The 26,953-nt window shown below is 49.1% G+C and overlaps 1 protein-coding gene and 1 non-coding gene across 10 annotated transcripts in view; both read right to left on the minus strand.

Moving 5' to 3' along the window:
• Positions 1-1,279: 1,279 nt before the first annotated feature.
• COMMD7 (COMM domain containing 7) overlaps positions 1,280-26,953 on the minus strand; it is a 34,792-nt gene continuing 9,118 nt past the window's right edge. For 2 of the 9 annotated variants that reach the window (XM_072944019.1, XM_072944018.1), the window contains exons 4-9: positions 20,563-20,619; positions 20,443-20,480; positions 19,895-19,985; positions 19,533-19,582; positions 19,074-19,122; positions 5,905-6,226 (exon numbers count right to left, since the gene is read on the minus strand). In XM_072944019.1, the coding sequence (XP_072800120.1) occupies positions 5,976-6,226; positions 19,074-19,122; positions 19,533-19,582; positions 19,895-19,985; positions 20,443-20,480; positions 20,563-20,619 (536 nt within the window). In that variant the 3' untranslated portion in view covers positions 5,905-5,975. Of the gene's footprint in view, positions 1,676-5,904; positions 6,227-13,083; positions 14,191-14,762; positions 15,641-17,783; positions 18,556-19,073; positions 19,123-19,532; positions 19,583-19,894; positions 19,986-20,442; positions 20,481-20,562; positions 20,620-26,953 lie in introns of those variants that run through there. The other 7 variants (XM_072944022.1, XM_072944021.1, XM_072944020.1 and 4 more) reach the window with 6 other exon arrangements.
• Positions 17,303-17,375, minus strand: TRNAA-CGC (transfer RNA alanine (anticodon CGC)). Its single transcript has one exon. It is a non-coding gene; the product is annotated as a tRNA-Ala (tRNA).

Raw genomic sequence — 26,953 nt, forward strand, 5'->3', positions numbered from 1 at the left:
GGGCATACACTTACCAGTTTGTGAAGAGAGTACAACTCATGTTATGTTCTCTTTAACCACAGTGAAAAACAAATAACAAAGTACCTTCTGGAAAGGACATGAAAACACCGAAAAAAAGGAAAGAAAAATACAGGAAGGCCATCATCTCAGAATAAAGAAAAGTCCTTCAAATTAAACAGCTTTAGTTTTGTGGGGAAAATGGACTGTGTGTGTGTGTCTTGCTTTCTCTATCCCCCAACCCCGTTTCTTATCACAGCAGACCCTGTGTTTGGAAGTCCAGGGGAGGAAGCCATGGACTCTTTCTCCTCTGACCACGGCCCCGCCCTCCCCTTCTTCCTTCCAGCCCACAGCCCTTTGCACACACAGTTCCAGAAAAGTGCTCCTCTCCCTCGCTTGGGGCGGTTCTGCATCTTCCCACTGGGCTGTGAGCTCCGGAGGGCAGGGCGCGTCCCACTGCTCTTCCCCCGTCTGACTGGTGCGGAGCCTGGCACACACTGCTGGCTGGAAGGTGGCTGCTGACTGGTCGTGCGGAGGCCACGCGGGTGCCAGGCCCCGGAGGCCCGGAAGGACTCGGGAAAGGGAAGAGAGGAAACCATTGGGAATGAAGGGGCTGAGGAGTGTCCATAAACGAAGCCCCTAACCCAAACCCCAAGGCCCCTTTGTCCAGAGAGCCAGGCACCTCTCTGTCCCCTTCACAGCCTGGGGGAGGGTGGGGAGAGGAAGTGGGGAGGGGCGGGGAGAAGCCCTGGAAAGATTCCTTCCCGATAAGGCCCAGGGCTGGGACAAATGGCAGGAAGAGGCTGAGCTGGGCCCTCAGAACCACAGACCAGCTGGGAGTTAGGAGGCCCCAGCCCCTCCTGGGACAGTCCAGCTCCCCTCCATGCTGGCCCGAGGTGTCCCGGCCCCAGCAGCCAACCACAGGGAGACCAGAGGGCGGAAGCGGCCAGCTCTTCAGACCTGGCTGCCGGAGGTGGGCTCAACGGCCACATGCTCCCCTCATCCACCCCCGCGCCTGGCAGCCACCACAGGTCCCCCAGGCCCAGAGGCCTAGATGGGGCTCCAAGGGACATGTGACGGACAGGGAGACCCAGATAGCAGCTTCAAACTCACACACTGATCTTTCTGCTTGATCTGATCTTTCACCCAGTCACTTCCTCCCCTGCTTAAAACCCCTCAGAGCCACCCCATGCCCTCAAAATAGAAAAAAGCTGCTGTGCCTGGCCAGCTGCAGGCACCCTCACCCTTCACTCACCCGTTCCTCTTGCCCTGGCCACTTGGCTCCGTTTGCAATTATGCATTTATTTGTGAGATTCTTCAAGTGCACAGGGATACATCTGCTTTTGCTCGCTGTGGCATCTCCTACCTGATGCAGAAAGCCTGGCCGGCGGTAGCCAGGCTGAGCTGTTTGTTGGTAGGATGAATAAAGAAGCTGAGGAAGAGGGTGGGGTCATGGGGGCAGCAAAGGGTTTGGAGATAGGACAGGCTTTTGAAAACCCACTAGCTGTGTGGCCCTGGACGGGTCACTGCCTGGCAAGACTCTTCCAGCCTTTGCTGGCTCATCCATTGGTGGGTCTCACCCTGAGTGTAAAGCAGGAGCCATACTGTTCAGAGAATTGGTTTCCTTACTTTCCTTTTATTCTTTTAAAATCCAGCCCTTTTACTTTATGGACAGGACCTGTGGAGGAAATGACCCAATCAGTCTCTTCTTGGTGTTTATCTGAACCAAAAAGGGATTGCAAATTGGTGCAAACTATTTTGGAAAGAGACTTAAGATGTCACCTGCTTACATGTAAAACACTAGCATCCACCACCCAGCCCTTGTGCTTCTAGGAACCAATCGTACAGGAAATACATTGTATTTGGATGCATTAGTCTGGTATTCAGAAAAAAGTACAATACATTGTTTTAACAAGGGAGAGAAAAAAGCAAGTGGGAGAACAATCAGTATTTTTATATCTGGCCACCAGGAGGCGCCTTTGGGTCGGGGCTCGGTCAGGTTAACCCAGGGCACCTGGATTTAAAGGACAAAAATGAATGACAATACACAACCCACCTCAAAGGACGTGCTAGTCTTCATCTCACCCCCGAAGCTTTTGTTATAGACAATATCTACATGTTTTGCGTCCTCTCCGCCCTTCCTCACAAACAACACCTCTTGCCAAAAAAAGAGGCAATTCTAACTCTTATATCCTTATTTTGTTCTGCTGGGCTTATTCTGGCCCATCTCTCAAAGTTCCTTGGGCAGAATTCAGTTTGTTAGAATTTGGGATGTGATTTGTGCAATGTCTTTCGGGGCTTCACGACAAATGGATGCTATAAATCGTTATTCCCGTGAATGGGTGGGGAAACCGAGGCCCACACAGCCCAGGCCATAAAACAGACGATGGCAGAGTGAAGAGGACCTGGGGGCCAGAGCCACCTAAACAAAGTCGACGATCTAAACCCTGACCTCAGGCTCCTCTGGTCCGTGCTCAGGCCTCTAACCTCTCCTGCTGCCTCCTCTTTCTGCAATCTCACTGATTCCACGTCTCTAAATACAACCTTTCCTTCCGGTCTGTCGAGAGCCTACCACTTCTCCTCCTCACCTCTGTCTGCTGCAGGTCTGGGGCCCTCCTGGTGGGCCATGGTTCCCCACCAACACCACCCCCAAAGTCCAGGCAAGGATTCCTCAGATAAAGTCATCAGTCATCAACCCGCGGGTTCCTTCCCACCCCCACCCCCTCTGCTAGAGACCCCCCACCGCGTGGCCGGAAGCTGGGCTCAGGGGAGAGCCGGCGCCTTGTTAGCAATGGGCCACCGCTCGCCCTGGGAACCAGTCCGGTGCCCACCCAGCGACAGGAAGTGCAGACGCCTCCTCACAGGCCCCAGTCTCCCCGAGCTACTCCCTCTGAGTCTCCAGGTGTCCTTCCTCCTGCCCTCCCCCAAGGCCTGTGAGCACCCTGCAGCCCCTTCCCGCCCTCCCATCGCTCCCGGACACTCTGACAGCCACTTCCCAGTCCCGCTGTGCGTCAGGCACCTGGCCTGTTCCCGGCACTGGGAGCGCCTCTCTCTGGGCCCCTCTCAGCTCAGACAGGCTGCACTTTCCTCTACCACCAGTGCAGTCGTTTTTCATTAAGCTAGTCTTTCAAGGAGGAAAAGAGAACTTAAAAGCATCTTTTTCCTGGCCTCCAGGCTGTTTACAATGACAGTTCATGAGGAACTGGGCTCTGAGCTGAAACAACTCCACTTTGGAAGGCGTGAGGTGCGGAGGGGAAGGCAGGAAAGGAGCCGGTGACAGCCTCTCTGCTGCGGCCACCGGGCTCCCTCTCCTCACCGCTCACAGGCTGACAGGGGGGCTTTTCAACAACACAGTTGTGGTCTTCTTGTTGCTGCCTCATTTAACCTTCCAGCCTTTCCCCTTCTCCAGGAGGCAGCCCTTGGCGTGGTGAGCAAGCCCCACGGGATCTGGCAGACTCATTCATTCATTCATTCATTCAGCAAATATTGATTCAGTGCCAAGCTCTGGGCTAAGGAGAGGAAGACCATACAAGGGGCAGCACATCACAAACATTCTGCTGCACCTGCTGTCAGAAGGAACAGTGGGGGAGGGGCAGGGGCAGAGGCTGGGTGGTGAGAGAAGGCCTCTGGCAGGAAACACTTCGGCTGAGACCTGACTAATGAGGAAGAGTCAGCCTGGCAGGCTGCAGGAGCCCCAGAGAGTGTGACCCTGGGGCTGCATCCTGCAGGACAGCCTGACAGATGGGGAAACTGAGGCACAGAACCAGGTGTTTCGTGCATGGCCCTGTGGCTAGTTGGCTGCTCCCTTCCTAACTGCCCCCATTCAAGGTACCCAACCCTCTTTTCAAATGAATCACCTGGTGTGAGTCACACGTCCACCCTGGGGTTTCCCGGGGCAGGGGCTGCACCACCATCGCAGAGGCCCAGGGCCTGGTGGGTAGCAGATGCTCAAAAGAGTGTGTTGAGTTGGATCTTGGCATCTCCAGGATGCAGCCCACTGCCTGGAAAATGGTAGAGGCTCAGAGAGAGTGGAGGCTGCACCAGCGCTGCCCGAGGCTACACCCCCAAACCAGAGGGCAGCCCAACAGCCGAGTCAGGCTGCAGCAGCTGCATCGTACCATCCTGGGCCTCGCTGCTCCCTATTGATTAGAGCCATCACCAAAATGCGGGGGCTGGGCAGTGCTGAGAACATGTGTGCCCTCAAAGAGCTCGGACCCAGCTCCCCACGGAGGTTTCACCTCCAATCTGTGTCCCGCAAGCCCCGCGCTAGTTCACACTCAGTGGCAGAAGCCTGCAGTGCTGTGTCTCAGGGTGTCACTGTTACTTAGCTGGCTCTCCTCTCTACTGTGTTGGTGCCTGGGAAGAAAACCCCACCCCATGAATGAAGGTATCCAGCAACCACATACCAAGCACCTCTGAGGTCTGGGGCCTTCTAGAAGGCTAAGGGGGGAGGTGTGCTGGGGAGTGGCTCCGGGCCTCCCTGTGCGCCCGCAGGTTTATCAGCTCTCGCAGAGGAACAGAAACCACGTCCAGGATGTGGCAGGTGTGGATGGAAGAGGAAGTACGTGAGCTGCAGCCCGGCTCCTTCCCAAGGTGGTCTGGGCAACACTCCGCTTCTCCCCCGGGTGCCACGGGCTTTCTGAAGTGGCCACATCACCTAGAGGTAGCCGAGTAGAGGGGGGGGTGCAGAGCGGTAGCAGCGGGGAAGCCCAGCCTCCCCCCTCCCCCTGCTGGGACTGTCGAAACATCCACCCAACAGGAATGGGTGTGGGCTGCGGGGGGCACAGCCCTAGAATTCCAGGACTGCACTGTCTACGAGACAGATGCGTGAAGAAGCAGGTACCGTTCAGGTGCTCAGATGGAAGTCCTAGGGGAAGAAGGAGATGGTCGTCTCCTTCCAGGGGCTGTGTCCAACACAATGCAAGAGGGGGGCTAGGTGAGGTGTCACACCAACCACAACAACAGCCACCCCAGCAGCGATGGCTGCCACTGACCAGCTCACCACGGGTGCCAAGAAGACGCACTTGGCTTCGTGTACACCCCCAATAGCCCCAGAGTAGACTGCTCCCATTTCAGAGATGGGAAAACTGAGGCACAGAGAGGTGAGTGCCTTGTCCACAGGCCACCAGGCAGTAAGGGTAGGTCTGGAAGGAGGAAGCTGGCACATTGGTTCCAGAGATGCTCCCCAACAAGGTAACAGTGATGGGGCTTCTGGGCACCAGTTGCTTAAACTTGCTGATTTGTTCCATCTTATTTCCAGCATCACCAGCCACCCTTGCTACTCTGCCTGTTCTCTGCCTGCTAGCCGGGACCTCTTTCTGGGGTGTGGCACAAAGACCAGGACCAGAGAGCAAGCCTGACGTGGCCTGCAGACAAGCCTGGGAGGAGGAGCCGGTGACCCAGATGCTTCTCAGCAGCTAGATTTCCTTGGCCCTCCAGAGGCTGCCTCCTCCCCTCTGCCCCCACCACCTGCAGTCAGTCTCCTGCAAATTGCCAAGTGTTGATAATTAAAGGAGGCCCAATCTAATCAACACCTCAGAAGAAGGAAGCGGGGTGTGCGAGTGTGTGCGAGTGCATGTGTCCCAGAGCACTGGGCTTCCTTCTCTCCCTGAGCCCTCAGGATGGAGGCAGAAACATGGGTCGTGGGCCTGGCACTCTGAGGCTCTGGCCAACATCAGCAGACCACCCTCCAGGCCAAGCTGGGATCGGGGCTTGGCTTCCATTTGCCAGCAGTGCCTCTCCTTCCCTGAGCCTCGAGAGCCCCTCAGAGAGATGGAAGGCCCCTAGGAATGTGCCCTGGTGGCCACAGCTGGCCAGGACTCTCAGGCCAGCCAGTGTCCAAGTCCCCTTCAAGGCTCTGGGCCTTGGCAAGATGGTTTCAGGAGAAAATGCAGGCAGGACCAGGGATCTCAAAAGCATCGAGTTTAAACCTTTTCTGATCCAGATGGGGTAACAGAGGAGCAGAGAAAGGGCATAGTTTACTCAGAATCATGCAGCAGGTTAGACTCAAGTCTCTTGACTCCCCCATCCCACACTTCTTTTCTGGCACCAAGAAGATGGGCTCCTCCTTCAAATTCACCTTCTTCGCAGGCTTTCCCTCCAAAGGCAGGGAGTGAAGTATAAGGAATGGCTTCAGTGCTGGGCAGACTGGTTTGAAACCTCACTCCCCGACTTAATTGCTGTGTGACTGTGGGCAAATAAATTTCCCTCTCTGAGCTGATTTCCTCATCTGTAAAAAATGGGGAAAATAATAACTTCTTCTTAATGTTATAGTAAGAATTCAGGGAAATACAGTGTCTCCAGGATGGAGAGCTCCCCTTGGGCCCCTGGCAGGCTTTCCTGATGCCTTGCACGTGGTCAGACACTCTGCAGACTCCCTCCCCGCTTCCCTCTGTGATGGCAAATACATCCAGGCTCAGAAACACACGTCTTCTGCCCAGGCTTTGAGACAGGCTTGAAAATCCTCCCACACTGGCTACAAGCACAGGGCTTCTGCCTGGAATGGTTTCTCTGACCCGGAGGAGATGGCAGAGAGAGCACTGGAATTCTCCAGGGAGAGTGCTCTGGGGAGCTGGTACCTGGATGGAGGAGGCAGAATCCCTCCTCGCTTCTGCCTCCCTGGTTTCCTGAGAGCTCGTCCCCCATCCCAACCCCCAAGAGCCTCCTGGTTTGTGGGGAGCTGCCTTCACCCCCTCGCACAGGCACAGGTCTGCTGAAGGCAGTGCAGGCGGAGGCTCCAGGCGGGCAGTGGAGCTGAAAGCTGCTGACAGGAGGCCTCTGAGGAGGGGTGTGGAGAAGAGGAGGGAGAAGGAGAAGAAAGAGGAGGAGGAGGGGAGAGGCCTGGTGAGTCCCGCCCCCATCCCCAGCCCACCCTGGACAGGCTAAGAAAAGCTCCGTTCTAGGGGAGAAAAACCAAACCGCCAAAGATGCACAGTTGCCCTCCCCACTGAGCTGGGGGCCTTCCTTCCCTGGAGCCAGCTGCCCCAGGCAGATTAGTATTCAGCTCCGGAAAAGCAGGCCCCACACACCAACCCACGAGAGGCTGCCAGCTGAGTCAGCCTCTCTACCTGTCAGGAAATCATTCATAAAATATGACACCTTCCCAGCGCCCAGCTCCCGGCCTCACCCCAGCCACTGTCCGCCAGCCAGCTCCACAACCCCCGCGCCTCTGGCCCCCTTCCCGCCTCCCCCAGCCACTTCACTTTTCTCCTGGGATAAAGACGAATGAGACCATCGTGAAATAAGGCCAGCTCAGCCTCAGTAAATCAGCATTTACGGGTCTGCCCTGGGGACAACAGCTGAGTCAAAAAGAGCGACAACTTCATTCAATTATGAACAAACGGTGACACTGCTTCCAAAGGGTTTTCAGTGTCACAGCCATGCGAGTGGTGGGCACTTCTTTATCTTCAGTTTATGTTCGGGCAGCGGACAGCTGGAGGCTCCCAGGATACCTTACTAGATACAGCTAAACACAGACTGTGTGGCCGATCCTTCCACAAAGGAAACTGGGGGCCACAGAGGGGAGGCAACTTGCCCCAGGTCATACGTGAGTTCAAACTCGAAGCCCATGTCCTTGAAATGAGGATATTCCATGCTCTTCTCACTACCCATCAATCAAACCTGATGTACTCTCTTACTCAGGAGATAAAAGGCAGGTTATTCTCCTGCTGAAGAACTGGATTCTTTATTACAGTCCTGTGTGCCTGGGCCCTGCTACCCTCCACCCTCATCACCCTCCTCCTTGCTCTCCTTCTGCAACCACTCTGGCCTCCCTGTTTCTCAAACACACCAAGCATGCCTCGGGGCCTTTGCACATGCCACTCCTTTGCCTTCCATTCATTGTCAGGCTCCCTACCATCCCACAGGACTAGATTCCTTGTCACCTCCAAGAGACCTTTCCTGACCACGTGAGAATTCCTCCAACGTTATTCCCTAGCCTTGTATGAAAATTGTTCCCATCCCAACTCATATTACAAGTTAACCATGTACCTCTTCACCTAGCTACTGTCTGTCTCCCCTGGGAAAGAACGGCTGTGAGACTGGTCTTACTGTGATGTAAAACTCTTGGTAAATATTTGTTACATGAATACCTGAATGATTTCTTGCTGCGTACAATCAGAAACCCCCAGGCTGGCACTCAAGTCCCTTTATCCACTGACCATACCACTAAGTTGAGCAGTTAAGTGATCAGAACATGTCTTCCTCACTCATCATTCCTATTTGGTGTTGATGACAGAGAGGCTCAGAAGAGCCCTGGAGGATAAGGATGGAGTCGGAGTTTGGAGCCCAGGTACAGGGCCATGCATCCCCACCCAGCCAGCAGGGTGCAGCGCCATGGGTGCTGGGTGAGAGAGTTCTGTAAGAGACTCTGAGACTGCCCTGACCTGTATCGTCTGTGTCTCCAAGAGTGGCAGCCATCAAACACTCACTGCTTCATGAGAAGGGCTTCAAGCTGCATCTGGGTCACCCTTCTGATCACTCTCTAATCACCACTGACCCACCAGGGCTCAGACCTACTTTAGAAGCCAAGGCAAGTATATCCAATGATACGATCAAGGGTTCTCAGCGTTATGTGTACATTAGAATCACGCCGGGAACCTCTGAAAAACGCAGCTGCCCTGACCCCTGCCTGCTCTGTCCCGCGCTGATTTCACAGGCCTGGGCTGGGGCGAGGCAAGCACCCGGGAGACTGATGCCCAGCAAAGGCTGCAGGCATTCCAACCCTGGCCATGTGCTGCGTCTACATGAGCAGCTTCGGAAAACACTGAGGCCAGGCCCCTCTGCCACTGGAGATCCTAATCCAAGGGCTGGTGTGGTTCACACATTCCCCAGGTGATTCTCTGGTGCAGCCAGGGTTAGAACCACAGCCTAAATGCTGGCTTTCTAGACTGTTCTAGCTGACCCAAGTCAGACCTTCCTGCAGGAGGCAGATGTTCAGGGAACACTGACTGAGCACCTGCTACAGGCTGTGCTGGACAATTCCCTGCCCTTAACGTCTTCACTCCCACCGGAGCTGGGAGACAGCAAGGAGGGGGCCAGGCCAGAAGGCAGGACACAGATGCTCCTGTCACTCTCCTGCTTAACCCCTGTTCATCACTCCATTTAGGACCAAGTCCTAAGGCTCAGCTGGAAGATCTGGTCCCTACCTTCCTGGCCTCCTCGTCTGCTGTTGGCCAACACTCACCTGGGCTTCCTTCATCTTTAATTACCTCCTGTTCTTCCGCAAGTGCCACGTGACTTCCCACCTTCCTGCAAAGGGAGCGCTGTTCCCCACAGCAGTGCCGTCACCCCACCTCGCCAGCCTGCCTCACTCCTGCTGGGGCCTCACCCAGCTAGTCCGGCGGCTCCACCAGGGCTCCTAGGGCGTGTCCCACACGCCTGCTCCAGTGGGCATCTATCATGCTGCCCTGGAGTCGCTGTCCACCTCCCTGGGAGCAAGATTGTGCATCCCCAGCATCTAACAGAGGCCTGTAAGGGTCTGGGGGAGCTTAGGGTAAGCAAGGACAAGTTCTGTTTTGGGGTTACTTTGGCCAAGGCTCTAAAGACTTGTTGGAGAACAGAGAGCCGCAGGCAGGGCAGACAGAGAGGAGATTATTCAGTACCAACCCAAGGATGAGAAAGTCGTCACACGAATGGAAATCTGGGAATAGATGGGCTAGAAATTACCAAGAGTTGCCCTATCACTTGGTCAAAATCCAGACTCTACCATATACCAACCGTGGGCCTTTGGGCAAGCTATCTAACTCTCTGAGCCTCAAGTCTCCTCATCTGTACAATGGAGATAATTATAGTTCTACCTCGGGGCTGCTAAAAGCAGGAAAACAAGCCACAGCATATAAAGCCCTTAGCACAGCAGAGCCTGGCATAAGGAATCACTCAGCAAACGCTGGCAATTATTACTGTTATTATTACTCATGGAACACTCGTGTGGAAAAGGCCTTTAGAGATCATCTAAATTAACTCCTGCATCTTATAGTCAGGGCACCGACGCGGAAAGAGGAAGGTCTCACTGGCTTTTCTGCCCAGGCTTGCAAACCCAGAGCAGGACCAAGCCAAAGGGGTCTTCTCCTGGGCCACAGAGGAGAGCTGGGGAGGGGCCGCTGGGAATCAGCTGATGTGCTGGCTGGAGTCCAGCTGGAGTTTCTAATGACTTGGAGCCTGACGGTCCCCACATCTCAGCTCTGTTTCAGGCAAAATCGTTGAGCATATTTTAGGATCAACGAAAACCCACAATGCCTTTGGCTGAGCACTTTCCCTCTTCTTGTTGAAGCCCAGGGGTATTTTCTAGGAAATTGAGTCCATCTGTTTCTGATTCATTTGTACTTAACTCATCACCAAGCTGTTTTGTAAGAGCCCTTTGATGTGAAAGCAGCCTTATTCCATAAGCCTCTCTAAGCCTTTATTTAGTCAACAGTAGGTAAACGGGTCTCTCCAAAGAGGCCAGAGGCAGCTTCTTGAGCTCCGTTAACACACAGGCCACGTGAAAGGCAAAGCGTGGCCCCAGGATCCCCCTCTTGGGGCTTGTCAGGGCAAAGCGACCACTCCCTGACCCTGGCCCAGCCTGCAGCACCTGGCCACCTCTCCTCGCCGGGCACTGTAAGCCAGAGTCCTCCTTGTCCACCGCTCACAGCCCGCCCACGTGGACCGACAATTTCCTGTGTTGCTTGAGCTTCTTTATTTCAAATCCCTTGAGGATGAGTGGCTGGCAGGTCTCCTAATTCACTGCGCCACCGCAACACTGCGGCACCGTGCCTTGTACAGTTACAGGGACCATCGCTTCCAAACCAAAAACCCGTGGAAAAGGCCTAACAAGTATAAGGGTCCCCAAAGGGATCAAGTGCCAAAATATTTGAAATTGGGGCTGCCAGAAACAGTGAGCAGCTCAGAGAATCACTGCCAGAACTGAACGTCCCAGAGTACGAAGGCAAGAGTCTGTCTCCCCTTCCCTCCTCCACCCAGACCAGAGCACGCCAGAGTCCTAGACCTGCCTGTTTCATGCAGCAGGATGAAGAAATCGAGGAACCCCCTAATCCAAAAGAACAGAGGACACTCTTCACTGAATTCAAGGTTGACCGAGTCCCACGGCGTTTCGGGGGACAGCCCTAACTTTGGGGTTGCTTTCAAGACACCACAGCCCAATCCAGAGGTATCTCTGTAAGAGGTAGGGTCTTGGAGGGGCCCACTGGGCTGGTTGTATCCTCTGTTTAGTTAAGATGTTATTAGGGGCTCTCAAAGGCAGGGGATGGTGAAGCCCAGTGGCTCCCACATGCAAGCATGCAACACAATTGCCCTCCAAGGGCTGGTTACCATGCAGAAGGCTGGATCACACTCCCAGAGTTCCTGATCCAGTAGGTCTAGACCAGGGCCCAAGAATTTGCATTTCTAGCAAGTTCTTAGGTGATGCTCATGCTATTGGTCCTGGGACCACACTTTGAGAACCACTAGTCTAGCGACTCATTTAGTCCTGGGGTGAAAATATCAGGGGTGGGGCAGCTACCTACTGCCAGTGAATGTTTCGTTTCCCCTTTTCTCTGAATACCGTGGCTTGAGTACTAAGTGACAGCGGTGACGGTGGTGCACACTCTGAAGCAGGCGCTAGGCTCAGTGTCCCACGGAGACCACCTTGTTCAATCCTCACAATTACCCTGCGAGGTCGACATGATCTCCATTTCACGGGTGAACCGGAGAGGAGGGGTGAAGCAAACCTTCTCGGGTCACACACAGACTGGAGGCCAAAATATTCTCACTGAGTGTGTGCATCCGTGAACACAGATGGTGAGAGGCGGATGTGAACCCAGTCTGACTCCATAGCTCAGGCTCATTCTGCTACGTTAGCAGGAAGCATGAAAGGAGGCAACGCGAGCTCTGGGAGGGAAAGGGCGAAAGCTTCTCTCTCTACCCTCTTCCTCCCCTTCGCTTTCTCTCCTCAATTTATGAAAGCGGTGCTCTGACTAAAGCTTTTCTGAATCTCCTGTCAGCCTTCAGGGACGCAGAAACGAAAAGCCATGGAGAGGAGCTGGGCCCAGAGGGGCTCCGAGAGAGAAAGAAGTGGGACCACCTGTCAAAGACAAAGCCCAGGTTATGGGCCCAGATCAGCCCCGGGTAGTCACCACGGCCTCCTTAGGGACAAGGAATCTAGAAATAATCCAGGTAGTTGGTGTGAAGGAAGTTTAGTCATTTTGGTTGAAAAAAAAACTTGTTAACAAAAGTAACAGATGTTCTTAGCAATCTGGGGGGTAGGGAAGGAGGCTGTTTTTACTTTTTCAGGTCTGTTTGAATTTTTTACTGTGTGCCTTTCTTGTATTATCTCTATAATAGAGCACACTCATTTGTGCTTTTCTTGAAAAAATGCATAAACTACAGAGAAACAAAAGAAAAAATTAAAAAACCCTGTAATTTCACAGCCTGGAAATAACCACTGATACTGTTTTCCTTTTCATCCCCTTACTAGTTTATTTACATGTAAACATTTTGTACAAGAGTAGGTTCACCTTAATCTTACTGTTTTGTAACCTGATTTCTTTGCCTACACATCATGACCATGATCCATCATACTGTCTTCTACAACATCCGTTTCAATGGCTGCACACTATTCCATCACATACACCTACCACCAAGTATATAAACTAAGCTCCCACTGCCTGCTACTAGATTGTTTCCAATCATTTGCTATTGTCAGTTTTAGTCTTTTTCGGACTAGTACTTTTTATTCATCACTGGGTTACCCACAGTTCAAAAGAGGCCCATTTGGATCAAGAGATGGTGTTTTAAGTTTCCTCTTGCTTTAACACAGGGTGAGAAATAAAACATTCATGGAGATGTTTCAGTGGGGGTTTGATTTTGTAATACTTCCTAATTTAGGTAAGTTCTGTTAAAACCTTTCTAATTGGAATTCTATGGAATGTGAATTGTATCTTGGTAAAAACCAAACAAGAAGTCCTTTCTAGTTGGGAGTTAGAAGACCAAAGTTCCAGTTATTGCCAGGTGATCTCATGCAATGTAACCCTTGCTGTGTCCCTTTTTCTCAGACACTGGTGCAACCACACCCAACTCTCAGGGGGTCCTGAGCTTCAAACAAGATGATGTATGTGAAGGAATGAACGCTGGGAGTTACAGTGCTGTTCTTTATTCATAATCACCAAAGCAGGATACAACCATACCATTGGTCACTGGTAAACCGATAAAACAAAACGAAACAAAACTGGGTTGTAGCCAGGTATAAAAAAGAAAAAAATCTACTGACATGTCAATAACATAGATGGATCTGAAAGACATTACGCTAAGTGGAAGAAGCTTGGCTATGTACTGAATTATTTCATTTATACACGTCCTGGAAGAGGACACTGGGGACAGGAATCAGGTCAGTGGTTGCCAGGACTAGCGGGGAGGGGAGGGGATTGACTATAAAGACCCCTGAGGGAACTTTTGGCAGTGATGGGGTGACGGAAATATTTTATCTGTTGACTGAGGTGGTGGTTACATGACTGTAGATGTTTTGCAAAACTCATTGAACTGTACACTTAAAAAGGGTGAATTTTACTGTATGGAAATTATGCCTTAATAAATTTGACTCCCCTCAAAAAAACAAAGTCTAGTGTTGCGCAAATATAAGGTATCACCCATCAGGCATTATCTGTAGCACTATCCACAGAAATTCTGAAATATGTTTGTGAAATATGACAAATGTGAAAAAATACAACCCAGAAAAGACCAAGTATGCTGTGTCAGAACTGAACAGTGAATGCCTCCCCCACCCCAACCCAACAGTCCTTTTTCCTCCAGGGAAAAAATACAGGTATTTCTGGTTGATCTTCTCTGGGCCTGACCATTGCCATCTTAATGAACACCATGCTCCAAAAGTAAATAAAATGTCAAATAGTAATAACTTGCAGCCAAAGACTAGGTTAACAGACAGACAGCAGACTTCTAAGCAGAATAGGAACAAGGGGGAATCGATACAAAGATGAAGTGTTAACAGTAAGAAAGAATCTGCTTAAATCCCCCAGCACTGCAGCAAAATCCCTTCCCAGCAGTCTAGGGCCCTGATCAATGCCCCTGATTCGATAGATTATATTTGTGACAAAATTTCAATACCACCGTGGGACCGGAGTAGTTTCTGGAGTTCACAGTGGAATCTGAACTATAGCAAATGGAGGGGAGGATGTAATCTCCTCTTGCATAGAAATCAGGTCACTGAAAAGAGAGGGGCAGTTATCTGTGTGCACAGCTCATCACCCCGTTCCCACAGGGCCTGGGGGAGCTCTGGCCCGTAGGAGGCGCTCCAAGAATGTTCGTGGAGTCAGGGAGCAAGGCGTTTACCTGCTCTAGGGAGGTGGTCCCTGGAAGATGGGTGCCCAGCCCAGTCACTGTATGCTAAAGTCTTATCTATGATCCGTGTTAAAACTGACCAACAATCAGCAGGTGGGTATAGCTCAGTGGTAGAGTATGTGCTTAGTGGGCAAGAGGTCCTGGGTTTAATCCCCAGGACCTCCATTAAGAAAATTATTTAATTAAAAAAACCCTGACCAATAATCAAACCAACTTACCCAGATTTATATTCTTCTTCTAAAGCCAGGCAGGTTTGTTAACAGTCCTGCCTGCATCCTCACTTCTACTAACAACAGGGCCTGTAACCCTGCTTCCAGGTAGGGGTGGGGAGCAGTGGAGCTGACTGCGCAGGTGTTGGGGTTACTGAGCGGAAAAGCAAGCGTCCTATCCAGAAGCTCACAGGCTAGCGGAGAAGAGAATTCTGGAAGCAATTACAATAACTTGATAATGAAGAGCTCATTGTTAGCTGAGCAGACATTGTGCTAGGTGATCTGTCAGATAACCTTGTGAGGTGAGAACTGTACCAGTTTTACAAATGGGGAAACTAAAGTTCTGAGAGTTCAGAAGCGTGCCTGAGGTCACACAGGGGCGGAGCTGAGGGGCCGGGAATGGAACCCGAGAAGTCTGACTCCAGAGCCTACACTTCTGGCCCCGCAGCAGAGTTAGGAACTGGGGACCTGAGGAGTGCTGATCATGGACTGGTGCCGTCAGGGGAGGCCCTCAGAAGTGCCCTGGACCCTACATCTGAAGTATGGGGGAGCTCTGTGGGCCTAAGGGGAGGAGAGGCAGAGGGCCTCATGGTGTGGCTGGTGCAGTCTGGTAGACCAGATGCTGCAGGACAGGATACCTGCCATGAGGCAGAGGAGGTAGTGGGAGAACTAGGCAGGGCCAGACCGCTGGGCTTGGCGTGCCTGGAGTTTGGACGTTACCCTGGACGCCAGCAGAGCACTTGGATCTGCTGGCTGACATGAGTCTTATCCATGAGAACGTTCATGCAGGCAACAGGCCAGGTTGTAGAAGCTGTGAGAATGAAGACTGGGGTGGAACCACCAGGAAGCCACTGTGGTGACCAGCTGGGGTGGGAGAACCTGAACTGGGCAGGGCAAGGGGCTCCTTAGAATCCACCCCGCAGCCAGTTAGGCCCAGCTCTCACAGAGCACCTGATGGGGACCTGCACTGGATGGATACCTTGCTGGGCTGATTCCTACCAGGTCTCTCAGGATCCTGTTTCTGAACAAGCAGAACCCCATGGTTCACACGCAGCACAGACCAGTGATCAGTGACCAATTTCCGTCTCCAGTCTCAGTTTCCCCATCTGTAATATGAACAGATTTAACTTGATTGCATTTTAGTTACCTTCCTGTTCTGACATTCAGTGAATTCTCTTTATATTTGATTCCCATGGTCTCAGGCACACAAAATCTCATGGACACATTTGTTTACTTGTTTGTTTATTGGGGGGAGGTAATTAGGTTTATTATTATTTACTTTTTTTTTTTTAGTGGAGGTACCAGGGCTTGTACCTGGGACCTTGTACATGCTAAGCACATGTTCTACCACTGAGCTACACCCACCCCCTTCAAGGACACATCTGGAAGTCTTGTCCAAAGGCACTGATTCGCTCTTCTTTGGGACCTGTGGACAGTAATCTTACATAAATTGGAACAATCTCTGAAGAGGTCAGTTTGGTACTGTGATGTTTTGTTTCGTATGTTAATTTGGCTGGGCCACTGAGTCCAGATATTTGGTCAAACATTATTCTGCATGTTTCTGTAAAGGTTTTTTTTATTGGATGAGATTAACATTTAAATCAGTGGACTTTAAATCAGAGTAAAGTAGATTTCCCTCCATAATGTGAGTGGGCCTCATCCAATCAGTTGAAGGTCTTAATAGACCAAAGGCTGACTCCCCCACCTCCTCTCAGCAAGAAGGAACTCTGCCAGCAGACTCTGGACTGGATCTGCAACTCTTCCCTGGGTCTCGAGCTGGCCAGCTTACCCTTCAGATTTTGGATTTACCAAACCTCCACAATCCTGTGAGCCAATCCTTTAAAATAAACCAGTCCTCCCCTACTCTCCCTCTCCTTCTCTCTCACATACATACATACACATGCGCCGCACGCACACGCGTGCACACACACACACAGTTGGTTCTGTTCTCTGGGGAACACTAATATTGGCACTATTTATCAAAATTGCAACTGCTGGTCATAACCCCACCACACACTAGAATATATGTATAGTTATCTGCATAAACAACAAAAAAAGAGTAAAAATTCAGATTCCGATTGCCTACACACGGGGGCAAACTCTCTGGAAGGACAGCTAAGAAACGAACACCAGGGGTTACCTGTTGGAGGAGGGCGGCGGGGGAACTGAGTATGGAGATGGGGCAGAGGGGCTTTTGCTTTACCCCTTCTATATTCTGATAAATACACATATTCTTTGACACAGCAATTCCACATCCATATGTCTACCTTAAAAATACATTTCCACGCATGTAAAATGATACAAAAAATTCCTACCAAAAATTCAGTTGCATCATTGTTCATGAGAGAAGAACAGAAACAACGTAAACACCCATTGGCAGGAAAATGGTTGAAAAATCATCCATGTGAAGAAACTGTGATGCATTTGTTACAAAGAATGAGGCTGCGCTCTCTGTTCAGACTGGTAACCATTTCCAAGTTAAGCGGGGCTGGGTAGGGGGAAGCAAGGTGCAGGTTGCTGTGTGTACAGTATGCTACCATTTGCATGGGAAGAGAAGTCAAATGCTGTGCGTGTATATTTGCAAGTGTATGAAGTATGTCCAGAAGAACACAATAAACCAGTAACAGGGGCTGCCTCCAGGGGGAAAAAATTACTTGACACTGTGTCTTTTGAATTATGGGCATATGTTGCCCACTCAAAAAAAATTTTTTTTTTGCTTTTTGTTTGTTTTTAGGGGGAGGTAATTAGGTTTATTTATTTATTTTTAGTAGAGGTACTGGGGATTGAACCCAGGACCACATGGATGCGAGGCATGCACTCTACCACTGAGCTATACCCTCCCTCTACCTACTCAAAATTTTAAAAAATTTCTGAGGAGGAGTGGAGATAGGAGGCGGACAAGTCACTTGCCAGGTTGGGGTTAGAGTCATCTGAACACAAAACATTCACTTGCTTTGCTTTTTATGATATTTTTAACCTGAGTTTCCCCTGAACTGCTCTTACAAATCTCAACTTTGGACCGCAGCTAATGTCACTGAAGACCCAGGGCTGTCACCAAAACCAGGAAGATCATCTTCGAAGGTAAGAGCACTAGCTCTCAACTGAAAAATTGTGCTCTGCACTGGAATTGGACACAACATTGTAAAATGACTATTACTCAATAAAAAAATGTTAAAAAAAAAAGAGCACTAGCTCTCTGCAAGGCATGTGACTCCCGCATCCACACACAGAGACATGCCTGGATGCAGATTCGTTCTTCAGAACCTTTTTTTATTCATCATTTAACCCACAGAGATCAGCTTGAACCCAAACAAGCTAAAATAGCCTCAAAAGGCCCACCTCATTACAACAGGGCAAAACCTGAAAACGAGGACAGAGTTTAGCCTCAGTTCTCCTCAGAGCAGGCCAAGCAGTATCCTTACAGGGGTGCCCCGTGAAGGACTGATTAGCAATGCACCGCCGCCGCACACACAGCCTGCTTTGGGGCCTCCCCGCCTGTGTCATTCAGAGAGTCCGCCTCTTCCTCAGCCATAGACAAGCCCTTGCTCTTTTGCGGGGGAGGGCGATCAGTGTGTATTTTGAGTGGCAGACCATTTGTTTACTCTGGAACTTTGAAGGGGAGGTGAGTCAACTTATTTCCTCCCCTGAGTCTGAGATGCAATCGCTTCTGAATATCTAAACGGTGACCCGGGAGATAGGTGGCGGAGGGTCCTTCAACAAAGACTCTTCAGGAAGGTCATCCTGTCGGGCTCTTTAAGTGCTTAATCCCGTTGTTTTTCAGAGACCTTTGCACCTGGGCTTCCAAGAAGCCAGCGGGTCCAAAGGAGTGGCCCACAGGCCTGGGAGCCAGCTGCCAGTCACCCGGGGGTGGGGGTTGGGGGGAGAAGGGGGTGGCAAGGGGAGAAGGGGGTGGCAAGGGGAGGGGGAGATGCAGGGGACAGAAATCAGCTGAAACACTCCATGCTGGTTCTGACTCGCTCCATCTCGTGCAGGAAGCTGTAGAACTGAGGCAAGGTTAATTCTGGGGAGAGAAAATTGGGCTTCAGGTAAATGTTTCCAACTCCGCATAATCACCCAAGAAAATTAATTTCCACCCACAGATTGTTCTTCGTTTTTGGCTTTAGTTAACCTAAGCAGTTCTTGATGGGTAATTGATCATAATAAAGAACTGAGAGCCTTGAACATAGAAAGTTCTCAGCTTCATTAAAAAAAAGGAGGGAGATATAGAGTGGCATTAACTCCCAAGCACAAAGGGATGAAAGGGCGTCATTCGGGACATTCATCGCGACTCCTACAGCCAGAGCTTCTTGCTGTTCAGTATCGCCGTTCCCTCCCCTGCTCCTTTTCTCTTTGGAAAAAAGTCTTCAACTGTGGGAGACCCCGCAGGTATCCAACCTGCCAATGGCTTATCGTTTATGACAGCGAAGGTGGCAGAATGGTGGCTCCACAGCTCGGTTATGACAGTGATGGGCTTCCCGAGCCCAGTGATTAAAGAGAACAGGGAAAAAGTGAAAAGGCTCAAGTGGGAATTTGACTCACCTATGTACACATTTTCGGTTTTATTTCCTTTCTTAACGACCAACTTTAACTGATCCAAGAAAGAAAAAAAAGAAAAAAAGGAAAAGAATATTTAAATTAAAATGACGATGTTTGGGCAAAGAAATTCTTGAAACCTGAACTTTATGTAAATGTCAAAGCATCCAGCGTCTAACTTGAGAGTCACTCAGGAGCAATCTGGATCATCCACCACCAAAACATCTTCACAGTTCCCACAACTATAAGACCAATCAAACCTCCAAGAATCACAGCCAGATCCTATTCATCTGAAAGCGAGCATGTTTGTGAGCACATCTCTGGCTGATCACTTTGCTATGAGATACATGAAGCACTTCAGTGGAACATCCATTTCACTGGATATTAAAGAAACTCAATGTAGATTTGATACTTTTTAACCAAGTGAAAAATCTCCCAATTTTCAGGGATCAGGAAGAAACTTACTTGTAAAAAAATACTTCCCACTTTTTCCAGTTCACTGCTCCCAGATGTCACTATGACACAAAAGAGAAAAACAGTAAGTGACTGAGGATACACTCTGAAGACCCCAATCTTGCAGGTTGTACAGCAGAAGCCATGTGAGGGCCAGTATGAGGATGACAAAATGTGCTTTTCAGGAAGTGAGCTTTTTGAGAGCCATGGACAGAAATTGCTGCTGAATGTGGACAATGACACAGAGGAGCAGCTGCTGGTCCCAACAGTCTCGGGAGAGTGAGGAGACCGCTTCCCCAGCGAAGACATCAAAAGCCTCTTGCAACCCAACCCTACGTCCCCCAAATGACCCAGGAATGGCTCTAACTAGTTACCTCCAAATTTCCACTCCATATCTATAAGCTGGTTAATCATCAGAGTCTGACCTATGGCCCATCGAGCAAGGGTGGGGGCATTCTGCTTCCACTGGAACAAAAGCAAAGAGCCAAAGTCATAACAATGGGAAAAATGTCCCCTCTTCACTCTGCCCCCAACACAGCATGTTTAGTCTTTAGGCAGACAGTAGGAAGAACGCAGAACCAAGGGCTTGGCCTATGAGCACAGATCTGGGGGCTGAGGGGAGTAGAGCGGCAGGAGGTTATACAAATGTTTTAATTCTAAGATTTAACCCAGGTTGGAACGGAAACTGTATGACATTTATGTTCAGTCAAATCAGAGGGAAAAAATGAAAGATGCGCTAAATAGCGCTGTTTAAAAGCTGGATGTATGTCATTTGCATGAAACCAAATGAAAAACATTAAGCTGGGGGAATGACACACAATGATTGATGATTTTTCCTTAGTCTGTGCTTTAAGTTTGTTTCTTTTCATGAAATAAAAAGCAAGCCATCAAAATTAACCCTGGTTAAGAGGAATTATGATACCTTTTCAGAAAAGTAAGTGGCTTTCTCCTCACTAAGACCTACAAGAGAGTAGAAGGAGACATTAACATAATGAAGAGCTGCAGTGCCGGTCACCCTGAGCAACCTTGGGTGGTGACCTACCCAGAGTTATGAAATCAGCCCGGACCTGCTCGGCCGTGAGACTCTTCTTCAGGGCACCTGGGAGACAGGGGAGAAATCAGTCAAAAAGGGCAAATCAATTGGCAGCCAGTACTCGGGCACAGCCTAAACACAGATGACTAGAGGCGCCCATTGAGACGCAGCGCTCAGGGCGACCCCAATCCAGCCGGGGAGGAGGGAGCATCCGACATGGGGGAGAAGGAGGCAGCACATTCTTTTTCTCATACAACACAGGTGTTGGCCTGTGCAGAAAGTGTGGAAGACGTGAGAGGCAGGGGCTCAGGGACGGGGCACCTGATCTGAGGAAAGGCCACAGCCTCCGGAGGCCAGTGTCATGTCATGTCAGGCGGGGCACAAGTGAGACGTAACCACTAAACGCATGCGTTTATTTAACTTTAAATGAATTAAAGTGAAACAAAATTTAACATTCTGTTCCTTGCTTGCCTGAGCTGTTTCAAGTGCTCAACAGCCACTTGGGCCCAGGGGCCACAGTGCTGGTCAGCACAGCTTACAGATCGTTTCCATCTACATGTTGGGCAGCGCTGCTGAGGAAGATCAGCTCTCAGGAAGTAACCAAGATACACTAAGCAGTTTGGTTATGGTTCCCAAGTTGCTGGCAGAGGGGTCGTGGAGGCTTCCCCTCCGCAGGTCTGGGAACACACCCATGGGGGCAGCTTTGCTCTGCTCGCAGGGCCCAATTCCTGAAAACCAGGTGCTGCCAGCAATCTGGGCTTCTCAATGTTCCACCTGCAGGCTACAGTCCAGAGTCACAATCTGGCAGCCACTTTAAAATTTTCCACTTCTTGGTCTTCCAGAAGATGACTAAAGAGTAAGAAGACATCCACCGCCATCGAGGGAGGGCCCTGAAGTAACACCCTAAACCCGAGCCCCCACCCCTCATCACACTCCAGAAAAACAATCCTAAAAGCTGTTGTCTCCTGCAAAATAAACCATGTCAACAAAGGGAGGAAATCTTTTATCTCTAAAATCAGACTGAGAAAGGAAGCCACAGGGAAATAAAAAAGGCAAGACCCCAGGAAACCTCAGCCATAAAAGCCCTCCACGAAGGGGGCTACTTCCTAGCCGACCCAATGAACTTCTAGCTCCCACGTGTGCCACTCCTTAGTTTATACCCAGTTCAAATCCAATATTCTGTTTGATGAGCCCACAGTACTCTGAGGTGGAGATTATTATTGTAACTTTTAATTTACCAAGAAACTAAAGATCAAAGGATTAAGCTTTGAGGGGAGACAATTTGGCAAATCCACAGTCAACAACGATGCTGCCAAGAACTCACCCTATAGACATGCCCTCAAAATACGCTGAGATGTATGTGGGAAGCTCTTCGGCCACGTGGGCAGAGGAGAGGGAAAGTCAAGAACGGTGCACTGGTTTTGGTGCATCCACACAGCAGCCTGGGCGCCAAGGTGCTTTTGTTAAAACTGAAGTTAGACCATGTCTCTGCTCTGCTCAAAACCCTCTAACAGCTCCTGTTTCACTCCCAGTAAGATCCAAAACTCTCACAGTGCCCAGCAGGGTCTGGCCTCCACCAGGACCCTGTGCTCTCTCCCTGGCTTACTCAGCTTTTCCTGTAATTTGCCAGGCAGGTTCCTACCCCCTGGCATTTGCCCTTGCAGTTCCCTCTGGAAGGAATACAATGGAATACTATGAGTCTCTAAAAAGAACAAGCTGGGGGAGGGTATAGCTCAAGTGGTAGAACACATGCTTAGCACATGTGAGGTCCTGGGTTCAATCCCCAGTACCTCCCCCCAAAATAAATAAACCTAATTACCTCCCCCTCAAAACAAATTAAAAAAAAAAAAAGAGTAAGGTAGCTCTCAATGTAGACAGAGGTAAGGCACATTTTTTCAGAACATATCCATAAAAATTTAGAGTAGATATCTCTGGGGAAAGGGACTGGTGGGACTATTTTTCTCTGCGTCATTTAAAATTTTTCTAGCTGCACGTACTTTTTTTTTTAATGTGAAGGTGGCAAAATAGTGAGCCATTTTAATTTCCTTTCTTGTACTTTTTACATAATTAAAAAAAAAGTTACCCCTTGCCCCCCAAACAAAGGTTAAATGAATTGCCTGGGGCCACAACAGCCAGCAAGTGGCAGACAAAGTAGCCTACAGGCCAGAGTTCATTCTGAGCTGCCTCTTTCTACTGCAGGTCATTCTGAGATGCCTCGAAAGTGACTGACAACAAAGGCTACCAAGCTGCAGGGGCCACAGAGCAAGCTCTTCATCCTGATGTCACCTCATTACCTGGGGCAGGCAGGAGCCGTATTTTAGAAAATTTGTATCCATTTGTGTCAGGCTAGGCCTTCAGTCCTTAACTTCTTTTTCACCTTTTTCCTTTGGTGATTCCTTTGTCCAAAGCACCCTGACCCTATGTCAGGCAGAAAATCTGTGTGAACTCCAGGGCTGGAGTCACCAGAACATATCACTGGGGGAAATCTGAGAATGTCCTTTAAACACAGACAACCATCTGGGATGGTTTATAAAGTCCTCGAACTCCAATTCTCACTGGAGCAGTTGCCTTAGGCAAACCTCCACTACTATCAAATAATGTGGGTGACAAGACAGTGGTGTATGTGAGGGTGAGGGTTTCAGGAAACAGCTGGAAAATTAGCAAACACACTTCTTCCATCCCAAACCTATGTAAACTTGTTTAGTGTAATGAGAACTAAGCCTTGGTAAAGACCCCTGGAGGAGGAAGCAGATGGGAGAGGATGGTGAGCCCCATTCATTTGGTGATTACTGACCCTGGAGGCTGACCAGCTGAATCCACCCCTGCGAGGTTCACAGGGCAACAGAGGTCATGGTCACTGTACACAGACTTACGAAGCACCTGCTACATGCCAGCACTCTGCTGCAAGCTGGGGAATGTCAATGAATCAAACAGATGACAATCCCTCATGAGGCTCACATTCTTTCCGGAGAAAGACCATAACCATGATGTAACAAATAAGTAAGCTACATCAAGTATTGTTGAAAAGTGCCATAGAGAAAAGCAACAGGGTAAGGTGATGTTGGGAGCCCTGGGGAAGTTAGTTCAACATTTGATTGAAGACCATTTGTGACTATTGTCAATGCTGATTAATTATTCCTTTGTTGTTGTTGTTGCTGTTGTTCAGCCAGATAGATTCCTTTGGAGTGGGGAAGGTGAGTTATCACCTTTTCTTACAAAACAATCAGTTCAGAGTACCCACAAGGGCCAGATACCTTGCTAAGTATTAAAGTAAAAACAGGCTTAAATTGTGGCCCTACTGTGACGTTATCTGTAATCTTTTCTGGGAGACAACTCATAATCATCATCACAATGATAACAGCAGCAGTGTAGCTACCACCTTATTATTGAAGCAAGCACTTTACATTTATTATCTTTCTCCATTCTTGTAACAGTGTATGAGCTACTAGTATTAGCTCCATCTTATTCCTGAAGAAACTGATTTCACTGGTTAACTGCTTGGCTTGAGGTCTCAGAGCTGTGAAACAGCCACAGTGACAAGTAAGCACACAAGGGCCACTGAGTAACCAAATGCAAGGTGGGGGCCCTACCTGGATCCTGATGAGAACAACGCTTTAAAACAAAATGTGTAAGACAATGGGGCAGTTTAAACACTGACTGCACACTTTAATTTTAGATATGATAATTGCATAGCAGTTTGATAAACAGGGAAAAGTCCTTTATCTTTTAGAGATACATAACTAGGAACTGGGGAATAAAATGATATGATGTCTGAGATTTGTTCTGAAATAATCCAGTTTGTAGAGCAGTAAGGAGAAGTAGATGGGGCACAGATGAAGCAAGTTGGCCATGGGTTGATAAACGTCCAAGTCAGATGCTTTTAAGAATTACATACTAAATAAAGAAAGAAAAACATTAAAGAACAATAAAAACACACACAAAAATCCACAGGTTTTGAGCTAATCAAGGGAGGTTCTAGCCCCAGTTTTTCCACTGTAAGATCTTAAGCTAGTCACTTCCCCTCTCTAGGGCTGTGTTTCTTTATCTCCAAGACAAAGATCAGACTAGATCAGCATTTTACAAAGCTTTTACTTGACCCTCCTCCATTCCCCCCTCCACCTCTAAAAAAGGAAGCGTTCCATAGTTAACTGTTTCACAGATACTGGTTAAGCAGGTTGCTTTTTACTGAAGGACTTTTCAGAGCCTGAGATATGTGAATGTGTCTGTGAATCTCCAAGATTCCAAGGCTGGGGGTGGAGGGATGGTATTTTACGACCTTGTCTGGCCACAGAAGTCTTTTCTGGATGAAAACACTAATTTTGAGGAAGATTGATCTGGAGGGTTCTCCAGGTGCAGTCAGCTCTAACAGGCTGCACTTCTACAATGAGGTCTTACCACACAGGGAAGACCAGGATGAGGGAAGGGAAAGAGAACGAAGGCCTTGCATTTCAGACTAGACTGGAGAAGGCCTTGAAAGCCAAGTTAACGACAAAAGAATTCATTCTGCAAAGTAAATAGTTGAGAGGAGCTGCAGGATCCAAGGATCCAAGTTGTACCTGCACTCCAGGGCTACCTGGAATCCGAGATGGAAGAAGAGAGGTGGAGATGTCACTGCCATAACGAGGCATGAAGGGCTGGGAACTTGTTCTGGGATGGCAGCCTTTGGGATCAAAAAGAAAATGGCACATCAGGCCAAAAGATGAGGAAGAAGCCAGGAGACTTATAAGCTACCATTTCAGATGCTTAGGAGATGCTCTAGAAGAAATGGAGAATTCAAGCAGAAAAACTATGCAGGAAGAGAAAAGTCAGATTGTATAAGAACAAAAAGAAGAGTAAAATAAACAGAAATTGTTGAGTGCTACTGAGAAGTACAGCAAACCTGAGGTGGATTCTAGAACTTGAAAAGCTTTGGGGCGTTAAATAGTCAAGAGGTGAAGTGAATTCAGATCCTCTCCATTAGACGAAGGAAGGTTTTATCTGATGATTTGATATCGAGGCATAGGACTCAAACTAACTGAACTATCAATAAATAATGCTAAAGTTTAGCAAGCACTGTATTAAGTGCTTTATGTGTATTAACTAATTTATTCCTAGCACCAACACCATAAACTGCTCTTATTACTCTGGTTTTCAGATCAGAAGCTAAGACCCCAAAAGGCTGATCTGTCCAAGGTCCAACAGCTCTGTCAGGTGATAGGACCGACACGCAAATCCAAACAAGCCTGCAAAGCCCACCTCTGAATGGTACGCTTTTAGTTCCTCAGTGCTGTCTGCATCTATAGAAAACGACCTGCTATCAACACTGATAATCAATCCTGCTTGAAGATTATACACCCAACATCCGCTGGGAGGATTACAGGATCTCCCAAATTCAGCTCAACTCACCCAGCATGGTCTAAAAGCTCCCACACTCTGTCATCACTTTACTGATAACTGTGGTTTAGGAAAGTAGTACGGACTGCCCCTGACTTCAAGGAACTAGCTCTCTGTTAGGGTCATGGGACAGACACATACCAAACAGCACCGACAACAGAACACAAAATGATTATGGTCCACGATGGCTGCAGATAAAAGAAATCTCGGTTGCTAAGAGGAAGGGAGGTCACTGTGGACTGAAATGGTTTGGGATGACTTTCTGAAAGCAGCGGCACAGGGGCTGGAGCTTAAGAATTGGGAGGGACTAAGGCTCTGGCAGGATGGAGGAAGGCGGCAAGCAGAGAGGAGACGGAAGGACAGGAAAGAAGGGAAGACACCAGACAGAGGTCTCCTGAAAATCAGCGCCCACAACAGCTAACAGGTAGGCACCCACTGACAGACTCATTCCTACAGCTGTAGGCTAGACAGTGAGATTGACAAAGGGCATAAAAACTTCTGGTTCTGCATTCTGGGCGCCCATCCTACCGAAACGCTCACAAACGTGCAGTACGTGGATGTCGTAAGGATGTTCACCGCGGTATTGTTTCTAAGAGTGAAGAGTCAGAATAACTGAAATGTCCAGCAATAGGAAATGGATTAACTAAAAGAAGATACATTCAGTCCATGGTACACTGCAGATAGCAGAAGAACAAAAATGCAAGCTGCAGTCCAAGTCTATGGTTTACTGCTATTTATGAAAAACAAAACTACGTGAATGCATATATGTGTGTCTGTCAGTGTATGTAAAAATATAAAAGGGTATACACCAAAATTGTACTGTGATTATTTCTAAAGACAAGAGTAGGATGATCAAAAGGGGATTTTCCCTGCACTGTTCTGCACTGTTTTAATGAAAATTTATTCCTGTGTTAAAAAGACTGCAAGTTCCCATCCAGCCTTGTGGAACCTGTCATGAGGGCAAGAATGCAAGAATCACACAGAGGATCATAAAATTTCAGTTGGAAACCTTGGGGATGTTCTGATT

Source organism: Vicugna pacos, chromosome 19, assembly GCF_048564905.1.
Source record: "Vicugna pacos chromosome 19, VicPac4, whole genome shotgun sequence".
Taxonomy (NCBI): Eukaryota; Metazoa; Chordata; class Mammalia; order Artiodactyla; family Camelidae; genus Vicugna; species Vicugna pacos.